At 41.5% G+C, this 10,493-nt stretch overlaps 1 protein-coding gene across 3 annotated transcripts; it reads left to right on the forward strand.

Moving 5' to 3' along the window:
* The first annotated feature begins 5,689 nt into the window (after positions 1 to 5,689).
* On the forward strand, positions 5,690 to 8,581 carry LOC123443122. Of its 3 annotated transcripts, XM_045119391.1 has the most exons (6): positions 5,700 to 6,023; positions 6,893 to 7,013; positions 7,366 to 7,487; positions 7,651 to 7,772; positions 7,854 to 8,013; positions 8,274 to 8,581. In XM_045119391.1, exons 1-6 carry the CDS (start codon positions 5,716 to 5,718, stop codon positions 8,281 to 8,283), a joined length of 843 nt encoding a protein of 280 aa, XP_044975326.1. In that variant the 5' UTR covers positions 5,700 to 5,715; the 3' UTR covers positions 8,284 to 8,581. The 3 variants fall into 3 exon arrangements, with proteins under 3 accessions (XP_044975328.1, XP_044975325.1, XP_044975326.1); XM_045119393.1 differs by lacking the exon at positions 8,274 to 8,581 and having other exon boundaries at positions 5,690 to 6,023; positions 7,651 to 7,777; positions 7,854 to 7,997; XM_045119390.1 differs by lacking the exon at positions 8,274 to 8,581 and having other exon boundaries at positions 5,696 to 6,023; positions 7,854 to 8,266.
* Positions 8,582 to 10,493: the final 1,912 nt, after the last annotated feature.

The raw sequence follows: 10,493 nt of genomic DNA on the forward strand, positions 1-10,493 counted from the left end.
TTATTAAAAACAATATTATAAATAAAATATATCAAATACTAACTAAATAAAATGATTCTCAAAGAAAAACACATATCATGTGACGAATAAAAATATAGCTCCAAGTAAGATATATCAATAGTGTTGAAGACAAAAAAGGGGATGCCTTCCAGGACATCCCCAAGCTTATACGATTGATTCTTACTTGGGTATTACCTTAGGGGTGCCTTGGGAATACCAAAACTTAGGTTATTTCTTCTCCATATTCTCCTCATATCGATATCTCACCCAAAACTTGAAAACTTCAATCACACAAAACTTAACGGAACTTTCTGAGATGGGTTAGCATAATAAAGATAGATCATTCACTTAGGTACTGCCAAGATAAGATTCATAATTGTTATCAAATAATACTTATTTTATTCTATAATTCCCATAATTTATATCACTAAATATAAGCTATGTAAACACTACAATAATCAAACTATGCATGCAAAATAGAATCTGTCGAAAACATAATAGTGTGTAAAGATCTGAAAATAAGACATACTTCCCTATCTATGAAAATTCTTAAACATTAGGAAAATTAATAGAATTTGGATACAAAAGTTGTGTAGAAGTTTCATAACTTTTTTACGCTCCAGTAAAATCAAAGAAATTATTCACCGGACATAAAAGTTTCTATTTTTGCACCGAATCAAACAAACAAGTATCCACACTATCCCAACGGCTTTACTTGGAACCTTATTGAAATAAAAGATGTAAACCATGATTACTAGTAGCTTAATCATGTGAAAACACAAAAAATAAAGGAAAAGTGTTGGGTTGTCTCCCAATAAGCGCTCATCTTTAAAGCCTGATGCTCACATAAAAGAAGAGAATTGAAACACGATGGGAGCATCATGAAGCATATGAAAAGCACATTTAAGTCTAACCCTCTTCATATTCATAGGGATTTTTTGGGCAAACAATTCATGGGAGAAATAATCAACTAGTATAGGAAGGCAAAACAAGCATAACTTCAAGATTCTCAGCACATAGAGAGGAAACTTCATATTATTGCAATTCCTACAAGCATATCTTCCTCCCTCATAATAATGTTAAGTAGCATCATGAAGGAATTCAAAATTATAACTATCACATAAAACATTCTTTTCATGATGCTCAAGCATAGAATTTTCATTACTCTTCTCATAAGCAAATTTCTTCTCATTCATAATAGCGGGAGCAAACTCAACAAAATAACTATTATGTGATACTTGATTGGGATAATCCAATTAAACATTAAAATCATGATGATGAGTTTCATGGTTATTATTACTATTTATATCATACATGTCATCACCATAATAATCGTGCATAGCAACTTTGTTGTGATAATCAATTAAAACCTCTTCCAAAATAGGGGACTCGTCACTAAATAAAGTCATGACCACTCCAAATCCACTTTCATCATTATTCCCATAAGATTCAACACCCTACAAAATAGTGGGATCATTAGTACCTAGAGTTGAAAATCTTCCAAGCTCACTTTCATTAATATAATCATCATAAATAGGAGGCATCCTGTTATCATAATAAACTAGTCGAGTGACCCGCACATTTGCGCGGCTAGATTTATAATATGACATATTACATATTTGACATGTGCAATACTACTTTCTTTTGACATAAACAATTTTACATAAATATATTTGTGCAAAATCTTTGCTTGATATTATATTTTAATTAAGGAACATAATACCCATTTGTAACATCTGAATTGCTCGAGTTTGTCGTTACTATATATTAGGTTTGACTCCTTACCTATGATTAGAATTGCTTCCAACAACTAAGAGTGAGTTGTTAGCTCTAGGTTTCCACCTACGTTCACCTCTTTATGGCCTCCGACGATGATTGCCCCGAATGAGATTTCTTCAGCATAGAGGCTTGCAATGGTTGAGCGGAAGTTCTAGGTTTTTTCTAAGGGTTTATATATATATGATTTTTCAGCATTGGAATCACACTAAACGGAGCCACTGGGTGGTCCCAAGCCATCAGGGCGCGCCCTAGGGGGTTGCCTCACTCTGATGGCTTGGGGGGCACCTCGTGGCCCCCCTTCGGTGGTTGTTTGCTCTAGTATTTATTATTTGTTCCAAAAAAATCCTCAAAAAGTTTCACACGATTCCGAGAACTTCTATTTTCTGCACAAAAACAACAGCACAGTAATTCTGCTGAAAATAGCGTCAGTCCGGGTTAGTTCCAATTAAATGATATAAATTGCATCAAAACCATATAAAACTATTGTAAACATAGGTAAATATGGCATGAATACCTCATAAATTATCAATGCATTGAAGACATATCAATTATTCATGAAAATATATTGAGTCATTGTTGGTTTCTTATATGCATGATTGTTAGAGCTTTGTATTTATCTCTGATCTATCGATTTGGTTTGGCCACTTAGGTTGATTTATCTTGAGTGGGAGTGGTACGTTGTGATGGGTTTAATTTTGCGGTGCTCAATCCTAGTGACAGAAGGGGACATGAAACATATTGTATTGCTGCCAGCAAGGATAAAACGACGTAGTTTGTTCATATTAGTTGAGTTTACTTTGTCTAGATCATGTCATTTTTCTCAAAGAATTACTCTGTTTTTACTTAATACTCTAGATGCATGCTGCATAACGATTGATGGGTGGAATAATATTACTAGATGTAAGCAGGAGTCTGTCTACTTGCTTATGGACGTGATGCCTACATACATGATCATTGTCATGAACAAATATTCCATAAGTATGCGCTTTTCTATCAATTCTCCAACAGTAATTTGTCTACCCATCGTATGCTATCTTCGAGACAGAAGCCTCTAGCAAAAACTATGGCCCCGGGGTCTACACAAATATTATTAATAAAACCCTAAAAATATTACTGCCATTTATATTCTGATATTTATTTTCTATTTATATCTATCAACTATCATTATTTAATCCTTGCAAGTAACGAGTTCAAGGGTCTTGGCAACCCTCTTACCCGCGTTGGGTGCAAGTGTTTAGTTCTGTGTGTGTAGGTGCTGATGACGGGAACTTGTGTTATTCTCCTATTGGTTCGATAACCTTGGTTCTTACTGTAGGAAATACATATCTCTGCTATCCTATATCTCCTATCCTCTTCGGAAAAAATCCCAACGCAGTTTACAAGTAGCAACCGCCATGTTATGTCCGGGTGCCTAGGGTCTTGCATCCCCGGGTGCCAAAGGCATGGGAATTTTCCTCTAGCATGTTCGGGTGCCTGGACCCCTTTTGTCCGGGTGCCCGAGGGTAGTGGTTGGGCAATTGTCATTTTCCTCGTGGGGGTATAAGTAACCCCCTTCTTCCTCCCAAGCCTATTATGTTCCAAACTTTGCTCGACCATTTCCTAACGTCAAAAGGCTTGAGATCTCCTTCCCCAACCACCCAAACTCCACAATGCTTTGGGGATAGGACGAGATTCACATGATCTACACTTTCACCAAACCTTTTTGCGTTCCCCATCTTCTACATCGACATCAACTTGTTACTCTTGGGTGTTTGGCCACCCTAGATGGAAGAGGTCATCGAGAAGCCACAATCCATTATGGTGAAACTTCATGGTGGTGTTGGGAACCTCCAATTCAGCTATGGAGAGATCCCCAACTTTGTTGGTAAAGGTCATGGTTGTCACCTTCAAGGACTCAAGGGCACCACTAATGGATTCACAACACCTTGCATTAGGGCATGAGGAGAATAAGGTGGTCCTAGGGACGCCTTCGGAGTACTCTACCTCCACACCTCCGCAACGGAGGCGTACCTCCCCCAAAAGAGGGAACTTCAGCATCACACCCTCGTCCCTGTCGAGTTCACTTGTGGTAATTTCGGTCCATTAAATTGTGCCTCTTCTTACCTTGTTGCTGATGTTGTTGTTGAGCCTGTCATATAGGTTGTCCACCTAGTTACATATCTAGACAATCTTATAGGTTTGTTGTGACTAAAATTTGTCAAAAATAGTTAAAATTTTGTTAGTCGCCTATTTACACACACACACACACACTCCCTTAGTTTACCATACCGATCCTTTCACATCCCCACCCACGGCCAAAAGGAGGATTGCCACGTCCCCTCGTGTCTTGTCTTCCTCGGAGAAACCCACGACCACAGCCACAACCTCTTCCTCGGACCCTACCTCCATCTGTCAGCAAAAAATCTCCCAGACTAATTTGGACACATCATGCACGCCCGTACCACACTCTTGGAACCAATGCCCCATGAGCCCACAACGATCATATAAAAATATGAAGTTTCTCATATTGGACATGGTACCATTAAGTTTCTGAGTTCATAGCGATTGACACAAATCTAATCAACTTTTTGTTTACATCCATCACCACTCCGACCCTTACAAATTCACCAACAACCCTATCGGTAGAGTTTTGTCTCGACACATACCCTTAATTGCTGCTGAAAATAAGTAGTTATCAGACAACCATAGGATTCTAGCCCATACTCTTATCTTGTCGAGAACAATAAATCTAGGGTTCGTAAATCCATCGTATTCCTCTATCATAAGACATTGATTCCGAAACAACCATGGCAACATCTACATAGCTGTATTCCAATCTCCCGGAGATCCAAACTAAACCGTAAACAAATTATCATCTACCTTCCATCAGTGGACTTCTTTAGCACGATTCCATGCTGATCTCATATCTGAATACAGCGACGTAGGGCTAAAGCCCTTAGTGGTATGTACTTTAGCAATCACCAACCACTTAAATATATCGACATCCATAGTATTAATTAAATAAAATATGAAATTCATTTCATGATGAATCTAGTGATACTATTTTGATATTACGAATATTGATATATTTCTATATAAATTTGATCAAATTTAAAGAGGTTTGCCTTTTAAAAAAACTATTCACCTTGATTTTGAAACATAGGAAGTAAAAAAATTATGAAAAACCACCACACCAAAGATGCATCAAAGCACGTCCAACCCTTCGAGTTTTTATTATGTTTGAGATGCTTTGTACTTTCGACGAACTTTTATAGTAGACATGATCCTTTCTGCAAAAATAAAAAAGCACACATAGTAGTGCACGAGATTACTATTTTCTATTTTCTATTTAAGATAAGATTGATGTTGTTTTGCTTCGTCATCCCCCCCCCCCCTTGTGTGCGAGCTCTGCTTTTTTATGATGATTGTATTCATATTTGTTAAGCAATATTATTTTATGAATGTGTATGGTGTTTCTTTTTAAATGGCAGAACAACAAACGAAAAATGGCTCCTTTTTTGCGAAGAAAAATGCCTCCTATTCTAAGATTATTTGTATTATTTTGAAAATAAATTCCTATTATCAATTGAGTACCAACTTCCTCGCACAATAAGAACTCAGTTTGCTCGAAAACTGTCTTAGGTAACTGGAGAAACTAGTTGGTGTTTTTGAGGGGAGAAATGCTACTTTATGTGGCAGATTTTGTTTAGCACGGCAGATTTTCTTTAGAGTTCCTTTTTTGGCCTCCGGCAGAAAAAAAATGGTTTGAGTGGAGCAGATTTTTTTAGATTTTTATTTTATTTTGAGGGATAGATTATATTGAGACAAGATATATTTTTTAGAAGATATGGTGTAAAGGGAGAGAGAATCAAAAGAAGGCCCAAAAGAATAAGACGGCCCAAGAAAATAGAATCTAGGCCTGAAGCCGGAGTAACTGCTGCATCTGAAAATCCAGGCATGCATCTCGCCGCCGACTACTCCCACCGCGGCGGTGGCCGCCTCGGCCTAGGTCCGTTCGCGGCAGCCGTCCTCCGCACCGACAACCGTCGCCGTGCGATTGCAGGCGGCGCCGTCCTAGCCTCGGCGCTGCTTCTCGTGGCCACACCACGACTCCGCCACTCGCCGGCGCTCCACCTCTTCGCCGACATGCGCAACCTCCTCGGCGTGCCCAACACCCTCAACGTGCTAACCGCCTACCCGCTTCTCCTTGCTGGAGTACCAGGACTCATCCTGTGCCTCTTCGGCAGTGGATGCTTTGGAATAAGGTGAGCCATGCCCTTTCCCTTGCTCGCACACCAGCAATTTGGGGAAATGTCTAGCTTAAATAACCAAAGAAGTGGACTATATTTTTTGCTTCACATGATATGCATCATTTGGAGGATTTTTCTATACTCGTTTTTTTAAAGAATTGGACGAATAATCAAATTGTCAAATTCGCAGTAAAAGACCTTGAACAATTTTGTGAAGGAGGCACATCTTATCAATTATGCTTGAGAACCTTACAAGTGTGTACTAGTACCTAGCAAGTAAGAGCACATTATTAATGGACGATGCTCAAGTTAAATGTGAGTATTGCGGAAGGATGGCCATGAACATGATTCACCATGGCCCAATGAACTTCAACTCCACTGATTGAGAATATGCAGTAATGCTCTAATCAAAGAGAATATTTCTTATCCAGTGGAAATTGTTTTTTTTTTCTTTTATGTGGAAAATTTACCATGTTTTCCTACCTATTGCTAGATTTCTTGATGGAATGCATGAGCTTTAGGAATCCACAGTCTTGCAACAGAGTAGAATAAAACATTTAATGGGATTTGAAATGTGGGTGGTAGGTTAAAATGTGTCTGTTAAGATGTGTATGATATTCCTGTTTTCAGAAATCTGTCATTTAGTGCACAACTAATCGTCCTGTGGCTTGCTCCCTAAAGAAATATTCTATCATTGTTGAAAGAACAAGCCGAAGTGAAATGATAGTGTGCTCCTTGCATTGTGTTAAGTTTCACAGAAGTAAATTTTGTAGCTGAGATTTTGTCACTTCAAAGAAAGTTGTGTTCTTGTGTTCTGCCGAATGTGTCAAATGAATTATACTGGCGTTTAATAAAACCTATGTTACTCTGTGGAAATTATGTAGCTTAAGGTGGGAGGCCTTGGGATGGTTCCTCTTCTATGCGGGGAATGTAGGGGCAGCATTTGGCTCAGCTTACTATCACCTCAAGCCAGATGATGACCGGTTAATTTGGGACAGGTTGCCGGTATTCTAAACATTTCTTCTTTCTGCCATCCTCACCTCTGCAGTTTCCTAATTATTAGTTGGTCTTTTTTGTGTACTTAGGGACTGAGATATTTGTTAACTGAACTTTTGATTTGCACAGTTTGGACTCTATTGGCAAATTACTTTGTTAAAAATGCAGTTTGCCTACTTACATTTTAAATCCAAGCATTCACCATAGGCGAAAACTATATGTATCTGGGTTTCTTTGTGATTTTGATATTAATATTATTGTGCTATGTATCTGATCTGAATATTCTTTTGGCGCATAAACCAATGGGATCAATGAGACCCTTTATTGAGACGAATGTTTACTGGATGCTCTCAAAATGCAGATGATGATGTCGGCCTCCTCGCTTTTGTCGATATTGGTAATTGAAAGAGTTGATGAGAGGGCTGGGTTATCTTGTTTGATCTCGCTCTTGTCTCTTTTACTGGTGAGCAGTGCGTGTGAAAGGTATAGACAAGTGCCCAGTTGTCGGGCTTCTTTATTCTAATAAAAAAAGGGCAGCCCGGTGCATGTAGCTCCCGCTTGCGCAGGGTCCAGGGAAGGGTCCGGCCACTTTGGGTTGGTATCAAATAATTCTTAAAATGTGTTGTTCTGGCTTGGCTGGCTGCAGGATTCTTGATGATATGCGCCTGTGGGTAGTTTTAAACCTGGTTCCTTGTGTTGCCATTCCAGCAATGCTATTCTTGTTCCCGCCAAAGTATACACACTCAAGATTTTGGTTTCTTGCTACAGGTAAGGTAACAGCGAATTGATCTAATGCATCGAAACTTATTAACCTTAATAAACTCTTATTTAATTGGTATCTCGGTGCAGGCTTTTACCTTCTGGCACGATTCGAAGGCCTTGCCGACAGAAAGGTGTACAGTGTGAATAGATACTTCATTAGCGGGCATTCCTTGGAGCACCTTTGCTTTGCCATGGTTACATTGATACTTACTGTGATGCTATCCTTCAGAAATATTAAGATCGCCAGGTACCAATCAACCGATGTTGGTCACATTTAGATTTTCTGAAGAGCTGCTTTGTTGAATCACTCTGGTCAATTTGATTTGGTAGTTTGTTAGGGTTTGTTACTCGCGAAAATGATTGGTCCTCTCTAAAGTACGTAGTAATATGCTAGTAGTTGCTTAGTACCAATTGCCTCTAGTTAATTGCGCTTGACAAATCATATGCACAAAACGCAAGCTACAGAGAAGCTTTAGATTAATCTACCATTCTGTGTCTTATCGTCAGGGACTCGTGAATACAACTCCAGCATTGCATGTTTGTAACACATGGCAAACTAAATTTCCTGTCGGAATTTCTATGTTCGGAAGAGCCCCTCCAGAATCCTGAAGCACCTGAAGAAACATAAATAGGTGATCTATGTATCCTATTTTAACACTACATGGGCGATTGGCGCCCTTCATCCCTAAGTCTTGTAAGATTATTTCAACGTGTGGTCATGTTGTGAGTTGTTTGTGTTTGGAGCTTGTTAACTTGACAAGCAGAAACATTGGAGGACTATATTGCAATTTATACAGATTTCAGTTGTCACAAAACCATGGATTTGTTGCTCCACCATAGTTTGCATCCGCTGATTGTTTGAGGTTTGTTCAGTTCATGTCCCTCGAGAAAAAGGATTGTTGAGTAGGACTGTACATTTGTACTGGGTTACTGGCTAGCAACAAGTAATCTTGCTCCACCAGCTGGAGCAATTTTGAGGGATACAAACGAAAAATGTATTGCGTCAGGGAAGTGGAAGATTGATGTATGCGCAGATGTTCTTTCTGCAGAGGCCATGGCTTTTCGGTATGGCTTTATTTATTTATTTTTTGAAAGGAACATATACTATTCCATTACGTTGGTTAGTTACAATCACACACCCCGGTGATCGCAACACAGGGCCGGCTCTGGCCCTAGGCGAACATGGGCGACGCCCAAGGGCCCGTGTTTTGGAGGGGCCATCACTGCAGCTGCAGTGGATAGCACCAGAGATCGGCAGCACCAGAGTCCAGAGATCGGCAGCACCAACCACCAGAGATCGTCCCTGACTGCAGACCCAGGGCCCCTGTGCAGACCTGCAGTGGGGATCGAAGACTGCCCAGGTGCACGCGCTTTGAACTTGCAGTGGGGATCGAAGACCTGATATGGAGATCGGCAGTTGCATTGAACTTTACTCGAACCCTATTTGCCTAATCATCCTCCTGTGCAGCGCCGCGCCCGAAGACTGCAGTTGCAATGGAGATCGACACTTCGACAGACTGCTTTATTGTTTACTCACGGTTTCATCCGATCAGGGCCCTGCATTTGATAGCCTATTCGCCCTCCTCCTCATCCACCTTACTCGGATAAAGGTATGATTTATCAGTTATCATCTAAGCCTAGTGCCCTAATTCTTTCGATCAGTTATTCAGTTGAGCTGATAATTCTTTGAAAATTGCAACCTTAGGTGTTCCAATGTCGTCGAAACACAAGTCTGGTTCTGAGAAAAGGAAACAAAAAAAGCGAGAGAATAAACTCATTGAATCAGAAAAATGTGCTCTAAAAAGGTATTTTCCGGTGGTAACTAATCTCTAAATAACAATGTGTGGTCGGATGTAAACTTTAATATTTTACCCTTATATATCTCTATAGATGTGTACATATATTATCTATAGGGGGGCATTTTTTAACTTTGCCCAAGGGCCCTGAAAAATATAGAGCCGATCCCCGCGCCCCAGGCGACTCGGGGGACCCTAGCCAGCGCCGCCCTCTCCCTCCTCCCCCCTTGCTGCCGCCGAAGGATGCGGCCGGGCTAAGCCCGCGCCACGGACGGCGCCGGTGGGGTGCTTGTTGCGCTGCGGCTCCATCCCTCGGTGATGGGAGGCACTCTCCTCTGGCTTGATGGCCCAGCCGCGACGACTCCCGAGTGCGGCGGCGCCGGATCTTGCGCCTGCAGGTCCAATTGGCGCGGGTGAGGTGCGGTGGTGGCCCTCCTTGCCCTGCTCGTGGGTAGCCCCCATGTGCAGCAACGGTGGATTTGGCTTCGACCGTCGCGGGTGTGAAAGGGTGGCGGCTCTCTTGCCCCTGCTCGTGGGTGGGTGCGTGCGGGTTGCCGTGCTTTCGTTGCGTGTGGTGGGGGATTGCAGATCGGGTAGGCTGCGAGATCTAGCTTGCCGGTGCTGCTCCGGCAGCCGGTGAGGAGTAGTTTGTGTTGGCTCTTCGAAACTGTTGGCGCGGTATTTTCGTGGAGGCGGGTGTCCAGTGGAGGTGCTATGCGCGAGGCTGATGGTGATGACGGGTGCTCCGGGAGAAAGCTTGCCGGATTTTTGTCGGTCGATGGCGCCGGCGTAAGTGGGCGTCGTTTCACCTTGTTGGAGGCGTCGGTTGTGGAGCCCCGTGTCTGCCATCCTCGGATCTTGCTCTTCGGGTGAAAGCCTAAGGCCCGTCCAGGCCGGACGACGGCGTCGTCATCGTAGCTTCCCCTTTGGA

This window comes from Hordeum vulgare, chromosome 3H, assembly GCF_904849725.1.
Source record: "Hordeum vulgare subsp. vulgare chromosome 3H, MorexV3_pseudomolecules_assembly, whole genome shotgun sequence".
NCBI lineage: Eukaryota > Viridiplantae > Streptophyta > Magnoliopsida > Poales > Poaceae > Hordeum > Hordeum vulgare.

Excerpts from the sequence above, each read along its gene's own strand:
- LOC123443122 (XM_045119390.1), top strand. The coding sequence starts at position 5,716 with ATGCATCTCGCCGCCGACTACTCCCACCGCGGCGGTGGCCGCCTCGGC. Across the intron at positions 6,024-6,892 it reads AGTGGATGCTTTGGAATAAG|CTTAAGGTGGGAGGCCTTGG; the intron begins GTGAGCCATGCC and ends GAAATTATGTAG. Across the intron at positions 7,773-7,853 it reads ATTTTGGTTTCTTGCTACAG|GCTTTTACCTTCTGGCACGA; the intron begins GTAAGGTAACAG and ends ATCTCGGTGCAG.